Here is a 17,098-nt window from a genome sequence, read left to right on the forward strand (position 1 = left end):
ACCTGAGGCCAGAAAACCACATTTCAAGCAATCTGTCTGTCAGCAGTATATATATATATAAACAGTATATATATATATATATACTGCTGACAGGCAAGGGGCAGAGAAACCGTTTTCTGGGCAGGAGTAACACCAGGAGTAATGACTTAATCATGGTTAACAGCACAGAGCTTCTCCCCGTGAGTCAATAACAGCATCAGCCAGCAGAATGTTTATTTCCCCCGGAGCGCTGCGAGAACAAATGAGACCCATTCACAGTAATGATCATCACATCAGCTCCGTCGTTTGGATCATCTGCACGTTTATTCATCAGAAAACACACACACACACACACACACACACAAAGATACAGAAATCAGTGCGTCAGTCATCCAGGTTTCCAATCAGTCAGTGTATTGGCAACTTTGTTCAGAGGCACAGGAAGTGTGCTGAGGTTTTCACAGGGAGTGAACACTGTCCTGCAGGGGGCACTGTGAAGATATCTGGGGCCCCTGACAGTGGTGTGGGGTCCTGAATTCTGACGGTAATTAAAGATGGACGACACGACGGCTCCCCGAAAAAGTGAAGCCAGAACATCTTGATCGCCCCCTGGTGGCTGGCTACAGAATAGGTCATAAACGCCGTCTCCTCCATGTAAGTGCATCGGACATGGACCAAACAAATAATTATGATTATCGTTTGTTCAAATGTAGATTTTTCCAGATAGTTTGGTGTTAATTCGTCGATCGATGCTTCAAAACCCAGACCAGACATCATGATTGACTCGACATTGGCGTGACCTCAACACCTTGGTCCCACTCCACGATCACTACTGCAAAATGGCGTCCAAAATCCTGCATCCGGGATATTTGAGCTACATTTTTATAAAACGGGACAAAGTGGAGACGCGTCGTCCATCTTTATTTACAATCTGTGGCCTGCACACAAGGATACAAGGGCTTTTACGTAAGGCAAGCATTCGCCATTCCATATATTCTGAAAAGAGTGACGCCATTCGAAACCAATGTAGCCGTCGTGCACATGATGATACATGCAGGCAAGAGAAGATCATTTCAGGATCTATGTTTGACATTTTGGGACCAATTCTCATAAAGCTACAGAGCCACATGACGACATTAAAACCGTGTCCTCTAATAACTTTACAAGGTCCATCGTCTCTTCGTTATTTGTCAAACTCTGATCAGTTGTGTCTAATTTCCTTGCAGAGTATGTATATTATTATTTTTCATATTCGTTTGTGCTACATCTCACAGGTTACAGTGTCGTTTTCTCCTACTTGGCCTCACAGTGTCGCCCATCTCCCCCCCCCCCCCCCGGTCTGATCTGATCAGTCCAGCGGTGCAGCACACGGAGAAACACACATTTACAAATATGATACACGTCCATTAACAGCTCCGACCCCTCACCTTGTAAACATTGGGATAAAACTCATCGAAGAGGCAAATGATAACAATGGTAGCAAAGCGTTCACTTGAAATAAACAATTATAATCTCTTTATAACAACAGTGTCTTTTTATATTCAGTGCAAACTCGTGATTCGGACCAATGCCCTTTTTGTAGATTCAGCACAGACATTTCCAAACGACCCCTCACCTCACATCTTCATTTTCTCTCAGCAGTAGAAACATCGGAATTATATGTGAAAAATGTGTAATAATACATCTCTGTGATTTACAGCAAAGCACAAACTCATTAACTTGTGGTGCCGAAACATTATCAGAGTTCAAATTACAGCGTTAGTTAAAAACAGAGAAATCAATTATTATCTATATATTCTAAATATAGACCATCACAGTCTCTAACGGGTAAAGACAAAATAATCCGAAGTGGTTTAAAGACGTCACCGGACCAAACAACAGCTAAACAGACCGTTTATAAGCATTAATGTGATCTAGAGTGTTATTAATAAAAATCCTGATTGAAAATAATACAACTGTGAACCTGGTACTGACCTTTTCATCGTATAAATACCTTTATTCACCACAGTGGTTTTTAACGCCTTAAAACATTTGTTAAACCATTATTATATATTATATATTCAGACGTTTAAGGTTTAATCACTGCAACAATATTGAATTAGTTGTGTAGACATTTTACGTTTTACCAGAGATTAGACATGTTTTACTCTATTACTATAAGATGTGTTTGCCATTATATTTCTGACTCTTTCATTTTCTTTCCTTTAAAGCCTGTTGGGTTCAAGATTTTCTTGAGTCGAGTCAATAATCGTGTTTTATTATTATTATTAATGACATTAGATTGATAGTTTTTTAGTTGTTCCCCTTTGAAACTCTTTCAAACGATCCAGGAGGCTTTGGGTCAAAGGTTAAAAATCATGAATACTATAAAAAATGCAGTGTTGTGGGCTCTTCCGTGTTTTTACTGTTTTGACTGTGATGGAGGAGCACAGATTTTTTACGTGTTTCCCAAAATGAAACCAATCTAGAATCACTATGATCTTGTTGATGCCTCATGGTTTGGAGCAGTGGCCTCAAGGTAGAAAAGATAAATCTGAGGACTCTCAAGATGATTTAGAAAGAAAACAATATTCCTGCAACACCCAAAAAAAATCACATTTATGTTTTATGACTTTTCTCTTCTTTGAAATGAAAATACTAAGATACTGGATGCATTTGAATGGCGCCTGGGGGCCCGGTGGCAGCTGCACAGCTTGTCCAGCCTTGTTAAAATGAATGTGAAAAATCAATCTTTGGTTGAGCTGCTCATAAATCAGGTCCAAACTAATCTGCAACGAGGGGTCTCCAGTTGATGATTTCCACTTTTTAATTGGGCAGCAATGGGAGCAGAAGCCCAAATGGTTTCCCGATGCTGTCTCCAGTATCTTAAAGAGTCTTTAAGCAAAGTCTGTAGGAGCCTGTTCATTTCTCCTCATCTCCTGTGAAGCACATTATTTGATGCACTAGCTGAAGGTGTCTGCATTAAGAAGCCTGTCAGCACAATGAAGGCTGATGCTACCAGCACTTTCATATAAGACAAAGCGTGTTATTTCTCCGAGGAGGAGGAGGAGAGACCGCAGCTCCGTCTAATGGGAAGATCTCGTCGACTGGGCCTCGCCCACAGCTTTGGTTACAGCTCTGCTTTCTCCAGCTCCTCTTTGTTCTGCTCTGTGTGAACACGGTGGGCTAATGAAGCAGCCAATGGTTTTGTTTTCTTTGCTTTGTTTGCCTCTGCCTCTCTGACTCCCCATCCTCTTCTTTTTCCTCACATGTTTAAATCCCTGAACGCGGCAGTCCGCTGTCACAGTACGATTCTCCTGAGTGTCCTCGTGTGTGTGATCAGGTGTGTGTTTGTGCTCTGGAGACACATGTGAGATGTAAACAGCTGCCTCTCGCCTCAGTGAACTCAACCAACCGCACACAAACACTGGACGCTGCTTGTAACACATCTGGATATGCACACACACACACTCCCACTTAATTCAATCAGGCCTGACTGATTGAATTAAGTGGGAGTGTGTGTGTGTGTGTGTACATGTACAAACGTGTGCACGCACTGCTGTAATGCTGGAAAAGTTGGAAAACCAAATTTAGTTTAATCTGTTTTATTTTCAGTCTCATTTCCTAACTCTCAAAAGGGGCTTTGGTTGATAAATCAAGCTTTATTATTATTATTATTTTGTAGCTACAGTAGATAATAATCAGATTATTAATACACTAGATAAATTTAGATTTGTTTGACCTTGTCACTGTTATCTTTGAATGCCGTTGAGTTAAAGGCACTTTACTCACGTTTACTCATTAAATGTTTGACTAAAAAATAAGATCTTCTCAGGATTGGTTAAATATTGCAGAACAAGCTGAGCAGGTCGTCGAGGGTAAAAGAAAACAAAAGCATTTGTCTGAAGACGCAGGCGTGTTGCTCCTCTGCAGCCGTTTCACACTTCAGTAAAACCTCAGTAACGTCCCCTCTGGGAGTCGAGATTGATCAGGACGATTAACTTGATATGTCGTACAACCAGAAACACTCACCGGCTCTCTTCAAGCAGCACCGTTCATTTAAGTTGCAAACTAATTAGAAGTTTGGAGTTAAAGACAACAAAGTAGTTTTCAAAGTGTTTGCAGGTTCATCACGATGCCGAAGACTCAACTTAGGTTTTTTTAGTGTCAGCTTCAGAAATAACTTCGACTCCAGCAGCTTTTCACTACAGACGAATGGTACCAGAGTTACGTTTTCAACAAAGGCCCCATCCAAGTGGTACAGGGGGCCTGCAGTAAAATACACACACACACACACACACACACACACACACACACACACACACACGCACACACGCACACACGCACACACACACACACAGGGCAGACATTCAATCAGTGCACACTTTGTACAAGATTCCTGATAATTAATAAATAGATTATGAGTATTTACAATATACACCAGGCTAACATTAAACAAAGAATCTATTGTACTCACTTATTCTATATTTCAACTCATTAAATTTGAGGATATTTACATGAGATTTGTGTAACGAGAAGAAAGATGACAGAGAATATAGAAAATCCCAATCGACACTGTGGATTGGCTTCTACTGTATTTGCTGAATGGCTCGCCAAGGTTAATTCTTTAGCCTTATTCCCACTAAAGGCACATACGAAGCTAAGCAGGGCTCAGCCGTTAGCCTGAAACACACCAAAGGGCCGGTAAGTAAAAGGTTGGCGAAGGCGAACAGATTTGTGTAACACCGTTTCTTCCAGGTGATGTTCATTGTGCTTTTGTTTTAGTTTTAAATAGTACTTTGGATTTTATTGCCTGCATCAGGTTATAAAATGTTGGGTTTTCTCTTTCGTGACCTGCGGTCACTGAGTGGTCCCTGCTATAAAAACACCTGCAGGGCTCATTCATTCCCTTGTTCGCCGCTGCACTCGTCTCCTTCTTTTTACTTTCAACAACAATTTCTCTGTTTTCCACAGTTTGCGTTCTCTCTCTCTCTCTCTCTGTCTGTCCTTGTCCTCTCCTCTCGCCCTGGGAGGTCCCTGTGCTCCACTCGTCGGCTCCCTGCAGCCACAACAAGCTCAAGATTTACTTGCAGTTCATTTGCATTTCCCCGTATCCTCTCAGGAAGCAACCCACTCAAGATCTTGGATGAAACTTGACCAGAAACAGTCACTAAAGGTTGTAGTCAGTACCTTGATATATATTTTTACTTTTTTCAGTAGATAACAGCACGTTCACCAAAGAACACGACCTCAGGGTCGTAACAGGTGAAAGCTGCACTTTTCACCACTTTCCTGCAGCCTGGTTTGTTTCTAAAGGCTGATATTAAAAATTTCCAAAGCCAATTATAGCTTTGTGTGTTTGAGCATTAGGTCAAGTGTCTGATCCATAAATCAAATGAACTACAACAAGCTCTTGAGGCTATTTGGGCTGGTTCCTTCACTAAGTATTACCCCTTAAACACAGGTCAGTGTTTGCCACCTGCACCCGTTCTGTCCCTTCTCTTACCCCCCTCTCATCGCGTGTCCCTTAGCTGTAGCCGAGGTTCTCCATCTCGTGGCGGTATCTTAACTCTGACACTTTAGCCTTGTGCTGCTTGCTCTCCAGATGCTGCCTGAAGTCCGTCTCCTGCTCGGCACCACAGTTGCACATGGAGCAGTAGAACTGTCCGCTGGGAGTCACACACATGGCCAAGTCCCTGGGGATGCGCTGCCTCGGCCTGGGGTTGTAGTACGGCCCTGCAGGGACAAAGAGAGGAGATGGTTGGCTGAATTCTCTTTCCTGACAGCTGGAAGGAAACTTTAAAATAGGTTTAAGAGTATATGAGGTGAAGGGCTACAACGGATAAATGCTTGTTTTGTCTGGCCTGTGGTTCCAAACCCCAAAATATTCAATTTACAAAAATACACGAGAGACAAAAGCAGAAAATCCTTAATTCATGGTCAGCCGAGAATGAATCCCACTGACGTTGGCTTGTTTTTGATTTAGGTCATCTGTGGTCCCTCCAACCAATCACGTGTCTGTCTCAGCTGTCAATCACGATGATTTTATATCGTCGAATAACTAATTAAAACAAACCTTTTAAGAGACATGAACACAGTCGGATACAAACTCAATATAATGACAGAAATCATCTCAGAGAAAAGTTAATTTGACATGTACTTTTTAGTTTGGTCCATGTCCCATCCACTAACATGGAGGAGGTCGTGTTTTTTTATTACTGCAAATGATCACCTAACTTGATTGATCGAATATGTATTTTGACATTAGCATGAAGGCTGGAGACAAACACAAAGCTACACTTCACGTCTGATGTTGAAAATAGATCAGTATCACACACAAAGTCGTCTGAGATTACAACACATTGAAAAATTGTAATGTGTGTGTGTGTGTGTGTGTGTGTGTGTGTGTGTGTGTGTGTGTGTGTGTGTGTGTGCGTGCGTGCGTGCGTGCGTGCGTGCGTGCGTGCGTGCGTGCGTGCGTGCGTGCGTGTGTGTGTCCTCACACGGCAGAGAAACTAGAAGGTGATGAGGAGAAAGATAAAAAAAGACAGTGAGGAGTGAACTGCAGGAGCAAGTGCAACTATTCTGGGGTTTGTCCATCAAGAAAACTGATTAAATCTGCACAACGTTGTGAGGAGAGGGAATGAGAGAGAGGGAGTGAGAGAGGCAGAGAGTGAATGAGAGAGAGGGAGTGAGAGAGGAAGAGAGTGAATAAGAGAGAGGGAGTGAGAGAGGAAGAGAGTGAATGAGAGAGAGGGAGTGAGAGAGGAAGAGAGTGAATAAGAGAGAGGGAGTGAGAGAGGAAGAGAGGGAATGAGAGAGAGGGAGTGAGAGAGGAAAAGAGTGAATGAGAGAGAGGGAGTGAGAGAGGAAGAGAGGGAATGAGAGAGAGGGAGTGAGAGAGGAAAAGAGTGAATGAGAGAGAGGGAGTGAGAGAGGAAAAGAGTGAATGAGAGAGAGGGAGTGAGAGAGGATGAGAGGGAATAAGAGAGAGGGAGTGAGAGAGGAAGAGAGTGAATGAGAGAGAGGGAGTGAGAGAGGCAGAGAGTGAATGAGAGAGAGGGAGTGAGAGAGGAAGAGAGTGAATAAGAGAGAGGGAGTGAGAGAGGAAGAGAGTGAATAAGAGAGAGGGAGTGAGAGAGGAAGAGAGTGAATGAGAGAGAGGGAGTGAGAGAGGAAGAGAGTGAATGAGAGAGAGGGAGTGAGAGAGGAAAAGAGTGAATGAGAGAGAGGGAGTGAGAGAGGAAAAGAGTGAATGAGAGAGAGGGAGTGAGAGAGGAAGAGAATTGGCTCTACAGTGTGATTTATGCTGTTTCATGCTAACATGTGGTGTCTTTGCCTGTAGAAAGAGTGAAAGACAGAGAGAGAGAGAAGTGGTTGTTTGACGTCAGAGTCTGACATTACCTCGTGTGTATCTGTTTACACACACACACACACACACACACACACACACACACACACACACACACACACACACACACACACACACACACACACACACACACACACACACACACACACACACACACACGGTCAGGCTAATGGAAGCTTTCAGATACAAATGTTGTATTTCTGCCTGTAGGTCAGATGAGACACTGGTGAAATGTTAAGTGATGCAGTTGTGTGGTGATTATTGAGTATGAAGTTATTATTATTATTATTAGTATGTATTATTAGTATATTGTTGTTATTATTTATGATTAGTATGGTAGTATTAGTAGTAATTGTAGTAGTATTATTGTAACCTCCACCAAGGAAGTTATGTTTTCACCCCATTCCATTTGTTTGCTGGTTGGTTTGTTGATAACACATCAACTACTGGACTGATAAGCATGAAACTTGGTGGAAGGATGTGGAATAGTTCAGTGAAGAAGCCGTCACATCGGAGCAGATCCTGGAATTATTTTTACTTTGCAACACAGAATGTTTTTTTTGACATTTTCACTTATTTTTCAGGGATTCATTTATGATTCTTGATGAAAAAAGCATGTTTAGGGGATTGATTACTATGAGTGTGTGAAAGTTGATTAAACACCATGAGGGGACTGTTGGGCCTTAGTGGAACCATTTCACTTATTACTATTGTGCAATTACTGGGAGAGAGAGAGAGAGAGAGAGCGCTGAAACAAGCCAATAAAGTGACGCTGACTTTTCATAATACCCCTAAATATGTTTATTTTCAGCGTAGAGGTTCCTAATGTTATCGTCTTGTCCTAAAAATAACACAAATTATTTTCGGTGTCGTTCTAACTAAGCTGCAGAAGCTTATTTCACTGACGTCTCCCGTCATCAGTATATGGGAGAAGAACTGCTTCTGGTTTTCTTCCCTCTCTCTCTCTCTGCCCCAGGGGTGTTCATTACAGCTCGGCTTCTGGAGTCGAGGATGAGACGCTGGGCAGCCAAACGCCCCGGACAGAATATATAGTGCATATGTGCAGAGAATTTTATGGATTATATCACATTTTATGCTGGGGGAAAAAATCCAGTCTGAAGTGCTAGAGGCCCAATGGTTGTGCAGTTGCTCACCATGCTGCACAGTGTTAGTGCCGACTGGTGGATTCATGTAGAAGCCAGCGAGGCGTGATGTACACCCTGCAGACATGGTGCATATACACCATACACCAATCAAGCAATGCTAATGTTTTATATCAAGCAATGCTAATGTTTTATATCATATCATAGATTCCACAATGATGTCATCATGACATAATTCATATTCATCCATATGATGTATGTGATGAATTTTCTTGGTTGCAAAAGTGACTTAACTCTATGACGTCATCTTCTGACTTCACGGTGATGCCATGATGATGTTAATCCCACCATATGTTTATGAAATTGTTTTTTTTGCCCCATATTATATAATATACAGTATATACCTCAGTGATTTTTCATTTTCTTGATATGTTACCTGGCATGGCGGCCGGTAGCTGTGGGCTGCGGCGGTTCTTCACCAGTTTGTATTCGCTGCCATCTTTCCGGTTTCTTCTTGCGGCCGCCTCATTGCTGCCTTCCCTGTAACAGAGTGAAAATCACTGATTAAGTTTCCTGAGTAACATACAGTATATCTGCACCAAGTAGAATGAGGATGGGCGTATATATCTTTGCCCAAACCTACATGTTATTGGAATTCTGCTGGGCCTCTGCGAGCCTTAGTTTCTTGGCGTGGTTCTTGCCCTGGTAGTGAGCCTGTGCAACTGCCGGTGAGCTGAAAGAGGCGTCACACAGCTTACAGTAGTCGTTCTCTGTGGCCAAGATGACCCGAGTCGCCCCCTTGTACAGCGCCTGAGGACACGGGACAAAGCAGTGCATACTGAGAGAAGGGAAGGGAGGTGGGAGGACTGCAAGGAATTCCTTAGATTTTCAATCTAGTACAAACGTACTAAAGTCCAAAGACATTCAATTTCAGTGACGAGCAAAAAGCACAGGCCTAGAAAAAATTCCCTGTTTTGTACATTTTACTAAACTTATTATTGGTTTCTATGTTTGCTTTCTTTATTCAAAGTCAACACCAGGGACAGAAACACAAGCACAGTGGTCGAACTTCAACAACACGATGAAAGTCTAAGAATTTATACCTTTACTGTAAAATGCATAATATACAATAGTTTCATTTAAGTATATCTCCTAATGCTAATTCGACATCCACCTCCTTTATTATTTAATTACAAAAGTTCTTGCATTTAAATGGACGTCAGATTTAACTTCTGGTGGCACCAACCAGACAAAACGAGTCAGAGAAAGTTTGTATTTTCTTTTCAAAGTGCGTTTAGACTGAGAACAGACAGTAAATTCCTCAGTGGTAAGAAGATAAGGAAATGAAGCAGAGTGACTCAGCAGTTCCTGACCAACTCCTCAGAGGGAAACGACCTCCATCAGCACATCAGTCACTTCGGCAGCAGCTCGCCCACCTCCCAAACTAAAAGTGTAACGTTGTGTTGCTGAGTCTGACCTGTCTGCCTGTGTCACTGTCTGTGGATCCTGAGTTGAGGGCTGTCTGGCCCGCTGCATCAAGGACCTCTGGGATCCTAATCGCTGGTGGCTGTTGACTGCCAGCGTAGAAATTCCTCAACTTTTTACTGTGGTTCTTCCCCTGGACAGACAGATAAAGAGATATAATTATATGTGTACGAATGTGCTACATCTGCTGCATGTGTAAATGTGTATTTCCACTGACCTGGTAGTGAGCCTGTGCCTGCTGAGCGGAGTTCAGTGTAACATTGCAGAGTTTACAGTACAGCGGTTTGCACAGTTCCTCCAGCCCCATGTCCTCCTGCTCCTCCATCCCCAGCGGAGAGCCCTCGTCCTGGGGCTGCTCACCGGCTGGGGCTGCCTGACCAGGGAGATGACAGGGGATGAGGCCGGATGGGATGAGGGTTGGACCTGGGGGCCGTGGGGGCAGCTGTGAGGGATCTGGGCCCGGAGCAGGAGGGGACAACAGAGGGCTGGGAGGGAGGGAGAATCTGCCAGCTCCGGGCGCCACTACAGGTGGTGGCACCAGCGCTTGTGCATGGTTCAAAGGTGGAGGCCCTAATGGCTGTGTGAGGTCCATGGTTGGAGGCACTATCGCTTGTGTGTGATCTACATGTGGGGGCCCCATGGTGTGTGGCAAGGGTGGAGGTCCCAAAGGCTGAGCTGGCACCATTGGAGGGGGGCCTAAGCTGTGTGGTGGGGTAATGTGGGGAGGCCTTAATGGGTGAGTAGCACTTATGGGAGGGGGCCCTAGAGTCTGGGAGAGAGCCATAGTTGGGGGTCCAATTGCCTGAGCCGGGGCCATGGGTGGTGGGCCGAGTGGCTGCGTAGGTGCCATAGGTGGAGGCCCCAGCTGGTGCAGGGCGTCCATGTGGTGGAAAGGCTGCTGGGGGTGGCTGAAGAGACTCAGGGGAGGCTTCAACATGTTCTCAGGCCCTGTGGACGCAGCAGAAAATACACAAGTTCGGACTAAGCTGGTGGAGTCGTTACGAAGCGAGACAATTTGAAATTTAAGACAATTTAATTGAGATCTGTAAATATGTTTTCTATTAATCAGAAGTAGGATGTATCCTCCAGCTCTTCATTGGCAAAGGAAAGTGTTGCAACATTATTTTATGCATTGCACTGGGTCAGACTGTTGATAACGCTTCAGCTACTGCAGATTGACGTGAATACTGCGATCATTTAACATAACCACGAAAAATCCAATGACAAATGCACAGTGACACTAAGGGACACTTGGAGCCCTGAGGCCCGGACAAATATAAAGAGATGGGCGAATGGAAACACATTCTCGGACAGAGGAGCTTCAGTGGGCATCAGAAAGATTAGGCTGATCCTGCAGCGCCAGCAGGCATGAACGCGGGACGTTACGTCCACTTGCATGTGCACACACACAGACACACACACACACAGAGTTAGAATAAAATCCTCGAGCCTCTCTCATCATAAGAGATCAGATGGAGATGAAGAGATGAAATGTGACGCTCGAATAGGTTTATACAGTGTGTGTGTGTTTATGTTTGTGCATGCATATACACAAATGGTTGTGTTCCTCTGCACCACTCTGATGCTCCTCTTTATGTATGTGTGCGTGTACGTGCGCGAGTAATAGGCCAACAGCTGTGTCAAACCTCACTGTGCTGCAAGCTTTCATCTGGAATCCAATCGGACGCCCAACGGCAGTGATTCACGGACCCAAAATAACACCCGGGGGTGTTTGTGTTTCCGACTGCTGCTAGTTGTCCGTGTGTCTGTCGAGTGGCTGGCTGTCCGTCACCTGGCCTGACTGACCTCAGTGTAAAGGTATGCTGGACAAGGCTCTGACCTTATAGTAATGTCAGCAGCAAAATTAGACTGTCAGCAGAGCGGGATCTGTTGTTTATATAGTAGTTAAGGAATAAATTCACTGTTTTCATTAAGATTCACTGCTTAAGGACATTGTGTGCTGTTTTAACATAATGGAAGCTTTTTACATTTGCTCTTCTTGGGAGCTGCTTTTAAGGACATTTTCTCTGGCATCCTCTGAGCGGAGCAACAGTTATTTACTTGTGATAAACCGAGGGGCTGAGTGAGCATTAAGGGGACAAAGAGAAGCAGCTCTGACAGATACTCAAGCTTCATCAAAAAGAAAATCCACAAGAAGACAGCACACCTCTCATGTGGAAGTTGATCTGTGACAGAAACACCACAACAACGACGGCTTCAGTACTGAAGTAAGGAACGGATTATGATTAAAATAAAGGGGTCGAAAGGTTCTAACAAAAATATATTTTCAGTATATCTCTGCTCTTTTTGCTGTTGGTGTTGGATGAGACCAATAAGTAGCTCAGCATTAGTGTCATAAAGAAGCAGGTCCACCAATCCAGCTCCACCCACTGCACATCGGTGGCAGCAGCCTCATGAGAAACCTTTGACCTCAATAGAAACGGCCTGCGCAGCATTTCACTGCAGCAGAGCCGAGCCTGTTTGATTGATATGATTCATTAAGTCGTTTCCGGGAACACGCTGTGCATGGTGGCTGTAGATAAAGATGGATGACATGTGTCCACTTCCTCCCACTATCCAGAAACCAAGCCTCTACCAGCTTGATGACCACATTTGGAGCCAGAGTCAGCGCAGCAGCGATGGAGGATGGAGCAGTTGACCATTCGCTGTCAAATCGTGACGTTTGTCAACAAATAACTCTTTAAAACCAAAAAAATGGACACTACAGAAACCACGTGTGATAAAAATGTATTGGACGTTCAATCTGGCCCATATCCCATCTGCTAACATGGAGGAGGCGGGGTTTAGGACCTATGTAGCATGCCAGCCATCAGGGGGCGATTGAAACGCTTTGGCTTTCCTTAAGGGAGCTGTCATGTCGTCCATCTAGTGTATTTGTATCACACATTATATATACGACTGTATTACTACATACTGCATGTACATTACGTTAAAATAAGCTGTTTATTTACTTGATAACATTACCTTATGTGATATTTTCATAGCTACAATGTGAACTTGAACTGAATGTACAGAACACCCTCTCCTCAGAGACCCAGATCCAAAGGGTCCAGTCCACAGAGATGCATCACACATGTCTGTTCACAGCAGTGGACCTTGCTGCAAAGTCAAAAACGAAAAAGACGCTGCTGTTCTGCACTTGGAGGTTTTGGAGCTGACACAGTCAACTTTGCAAGTCAAAATCTGGCTTGTGTCATGTCGCCCTGAGGTACAAGGCGGCGAGTTATCCCGACACAGTAGTGTTGTCGAGAGATAGTGTTCTCAAAAGTCTTACATGAATCCGCCAGAGTTGGGAAAATAACTTTAAAGCAGGAGTTATTCATAAAGTCATCAGATTTATTTTCCCTTTTCTGCTTGGCTCAAACCTTCTCGGTTTACTGTATTAAGGCTGAGCCACAAAACAGCTTCTGTCCCGGGGCCTGATAATCTCATGGCCTCCATCAAGAATCTCTAAATAGGCCAAGTGTTCATTTTCTCTAGAGTTCCTCTCGCCGTACTCTGTTGTATCACATCAATTATAGAGCAATGAGAAGCACATGCCTCCTATTCCATCTGCTTCACTGGACAGTGGACGAGCGCAGGAAGCAGCAGAGGAACAAATATATCTGTCTTGTACTTAGTAATTGACGTATCTGGACCATTAGAGTGGAGCCTATAGCTTCTACTATTATCGCAGCAGCTCAAATCTCTCCTCGTATGGAGCAGTGGGATCAACTTTAATAATTAACATAAAGTGAGTGGTGGTTTCCTTCAAACACATGTGGGCTCTGCATTAGGCTGCTATTACTATTATTGATTAGTAAACAACTCAGTAGACATCTCACTTTTGAAAAGCTATGTCCTGGTGGGAAATAGACATGTGTATATTTAGAGCTGCAGTTGTTGTTATGTTTCATCCAAAGTTTGTTTCCTTTAATAACGGATTAGGTCTTAAAAACCACTGACAAAAGCCAATCGTGACTTCAAAAGAGTTAAAGATATTGTCTTGAGATAATTGATGTTGCACGCAGAGGTATTTAATCACGATTGAGAAGTTTAATTCAACAAATATTTTGTGTTTTAGAAATGCGTTTGCACTTTGCTCATCATTTTTGATACTGGAATAATTGTTTCTCGAAGATTGGAATGACGGGGTTTGGTATCTTCTTTTCTTTTTTGGTGGGGGGGTGGTGTTAGGACCCTTTCATCAGGTTCATTTTGCCTGAGGGCCCCAAAGTTCCTTGATATGCTCCCATGTTAATACATAATTTTGTCCTGTCTAGGATGTACCCACCTCTTGCAACCTTATAGAAATGACAGCATACATCGAACACTGATAAATGCATGTGAATAAAAGTGTAAATCTAAATAAAACATGTGCATTGAATTTCCAAGTACTTCACAACGATGGAAGCTGGAATATGAGTAAAGATGATGAAGATTAACCAACAGGATTACTACCAGGTGCACTGATCAACCTCATACTACTAATCTGAATGCTTTGGCTTAATATCCATGGCACGTATCGACCTAAGATCTCTAATAAACCACCAGGAAATCCAGTTTTATCATCCGTGCAATGGAGACAACGCTCTTTGTGTAATTCCCACATGTCACCATCAGCTGTGCGGTGCACGGGGTGGATGGAAGGGAGCAGCAATGACTCAGTTTCTATTTCTTCACCTGTTATGACCGGAGGGACGCAGCTTGACAGATAGAGAGAGTGAACACTGAGGCTGCTTCATGTTACAAGTCAAGACTCGGACCTGAGCTGCTTTTCCACTGCACAGTGCAAGACACCATGCGAGTATCTCGACCCCCCTGATTTTTTTTTTTTTTTTGCACGGCAGCATCCATGCACCACAAAGCTGCGCAGGATGGAAGCTGGTGCACCACCCCCCCCTACACCTCAATGTGGATGCCAGCAAACATCCACAGCTTCCACATCCACGTTCATCTCTGATTCCCCCTGGTTTCTGGGGTTTCTGCATCCCTGCACACTAGAAGCCCAAACCCCGCTGATGGTGGAGACCCCTTGTCTCTCCTCTTCTTACCTGGGAGCCGGGGCAGATAATGGCTGCAGTGGCCGTAGCTGACGGTGGGCGGTGAGGTGTAATTCCTGCAGTATTCTGCGCTGTGGTAGTACGCTGCATCCCCGCTCTTCAGCTGCATCATCGCACTCACATCCCTCCGACAACTTCTGCTCCTCCAGAGCAGGAGGATGACAGCGGCTCGGACACTGCGCCTCTCACCGGAGGGGTGTTCCCCACAGGCAGGAGGAGCACAGACACATCGAGTCACCGTCAAATAAAGACAGTGACTCATTACAAAATATGCATTCGTGGTTTTATATCTACATATTTCCACATGGTAACTTTTCCCCCTCCGGGGTGAAGCCCCTGCGGAGGCTCCCTGCTCCAGTGCGCCCCTTCTTCTTGGTACAGTCCACTTCCGATGCCACCGCTGCTGATTTGCATGGGTGGTAAATCATGACACATTGAATAAATATGTTGCACCTCAGTGTTGCACTCCCATCATTACTACTGCCTGTTTACGAGCCTCAAAGCTGCAGGGTGAACCACCGGTGAGGCTTTGTACTGGAAGAGTTCATGTGATCTGAAGACAGGATTAAAGATGGGGAATCAAACAACCTGAGACATAAAGTATGTAAGTGCAAGAAAGGTTGTGATAAGGTTTTGGGAGTATAGGCTACTACAGGGGCGTTGCAACAGGGTGGGGCAACAGGGCAACAGGGTGAGCAAAGGATGCAATCAGCCATTCTCAGGGGGCCCCAAGCTGAGGGGGCCCCCTGAGAATGGCTGATTGCCCCTCTGAGTCAAAGCTATGCCATAGTTACGTACGTAGCCTACGCACAGGGCCGAGCATTCGTAGCTGTGCATAGGTGTGTGTGTGAGTCGCGCTGCAATCACACCGCCGAAATGCAAGTGGCGGTGGATTGTCTATCCTGGTGTTGAGTGTCTTCCAGTTTCTCGTCCGCTTATTTACAGATTCACTAACCCTAACTCTATTTCACTTCACTGACTCTATTCATATACAAACTAACCCTAACCACTATGCCGATGGAGGGATTGGGTGAAGAGTGCACAAAACACTTTTGGAGTCTCAGGGGTAAACAGCACTGCAGCCAAATCCAATACAACTGAAGTAAATGGTGACCACTCCTTCAAACGTAAGCATGGAGGTGTGAGCTTGTGCGATGTCTGTGTGCGTGAACGCTGCTCCAGGATATCAGACGACATTTAGGTATTTTTCTGTTGTTTTTTCTGTTTGAAGAATCGATCCCCAGTTACTTCAATTTCACTGGATTCTGCTGCACCACTGTTTACCCCTGAGACTCAAAAACGTGTTTTGTGGACTCAAACACTTCCCCTCCATCGGCATAGTGGGGAGTAGATATTGAGTGAATTTTAATTTTTTTCGGTGAACTATCCCTTTAAGGTTAGGGTAAGGGACCAGGGAATGCATTATGCCAACGAGTGTCCTCACAACTATGGAGAGACAAGTGTGTGTGTTAATGTTTGTCACCTCTGTGGGGACCTCAGGGCTTTATAAACACTGATGGGATCATTGGGGCAGAACTTAATTTCTCAGGTCCTGGTTGAGGTTAGGTTAAGGTTAGGGTTAGTTATGAATTGATTATGGTTAAGGTTAGGGGTTAGGTTTTGGTTACTGTCCACAATGAATGGAAGTCAATGCAAAATCCTAGGGTTAGTGTGTGTGTGTGTGTGTGTGTGTGTGTGTCTATCTATAGTTATGAGGGCCAATTTTGGTTCAATACCATCATTGTGAGGACATTTTGGCTGATCCTCACAAATTCAAAGGGCTGTTTGAGGGTTAGAATCAGGTTTAGGTGAAGGTTAAGGTTAGTAATGAATTGGTTAAGGTTAAGGTTAGTAATGAATTGGTTATGGTTAAGGTTAGGGGTTAGGTTTTGGTTACTGTCCACAATGAATGGCCCAAGTGTGTGTGTGTGTGTGTGTGTGTGTGTGTGTGTGTGTGTGTCTGTATGCGTGTAGGTGTATACGTGTATGTGAGTGGGTGTGTAAGTGTTTATGTGTGTGTGCGTGTGTGTGTGCGTGTGTATATGTATGTGTGTGTGTGTGTGTGTGTGTGTGCGTGTGTGAGTGTGTGTGTGTGCGTGTGTATATGTATGTGTGTG

At 44.2% G+C, this 17,098-nt stretch overlaps 1 protein-coding gene and 2 long non-coding RNA genes across 3 annotated transcripts; 1 reads left to right on the forward strand and 2 right to left on the reverse strand.

The window, feature by feature from the left end:
- Positions 1-291: 291 nt before the first annotated feature.
- LOC117760510 lies at positions 292-1,576 on the reverse strand. The gene is made up of 2 exons (XR_004613686.1): positions 813-1,576; positions 292-779 (listed from the first exon to the last, which is right to left on the reverse strand). It is a non-coding gene; the product is annotated as an uncharacterized LOC117760510 (long non-coding RNA).
- A 1,777-nt stretch (positions 1,577-3,353) lies between these two features.
- On the forward strand, positions 3,354-16,938 carry LOC117760512. Its single transcript, XR_004613687.1, has 3 exons — positions 3,354-3,479; positions 10,620-10,626; positions 16,901-16,938. It is a non-coding gene; the product is annotated as an uncharacterized LOC117760512 (long non-coding RNA).
- On the reverse strand, positions 5,223-15,190 carry zmat3 (zinc finger, matrin-type 3). Its single transcript, XM_034583594.1, has 6 exons — positions 14,973-15,190; positions 10,136-10,866; positions 9,911-10,051; positions 9,077-9,243; positions 8,870-8,973; positions 5,223-5,694 (listed from the first exon to the last, which is right to left on the reverse strand). The coding sequence occupies exons 1-6, from the start codon at positions 15,091-15,093 to the stop codon at positions 5,486-5,488; spliced, it is 1,473 nt and encodes a 490-aa protein (XP_034439485.1). The 5' UTR covers positions 15,094-15,190; the 3' UTR covers positions 5,223-5,485.
- Positions 16,939-17,098: the final 160 nt, after the last annotated feature.

This window comes from Hippoglossus hippoglossus, chromosome 4 (genome assembly GCF_009819705.1).
Source record: "Hippoglossus hippoglossus isolate fHipHip1 chromosome 4, fHipHip1.pri, whole genome shotgun sequence".
Classification (NCBI taxonomy): Eukaryota; Metazoa; Chordata; class Actinopteri; order Pleuronectiformes; family Pleuronectidae; genus Hippoglossus; species Hippoglossus hippoglossus.

Bases quoted from the DNA above. Each gene is read 5' to 3' on its own strand.
- zmat3 (XM_034583594.1), bottom strand. From the start codon at position 15,093: ATGATGCAGCTGAAGAGCGGGGATGCAGCGTACTACCACAGCGCAGAA. The intron at 10,052-10,135 runs GTCAGTGGAAAT...CTGTCTGTCCAG, and splicing joins AGGCACAGGCTCACTACCAG to GGGAAGAACCACAGTAAAAA. The intron at 5,695-8,869 runs GTAACATATCAA...TTGTCCCTGCAG, and splicing joins GCTACCGGCCGCCATGCCAG to GGCCGTACTACAACCCCAGG.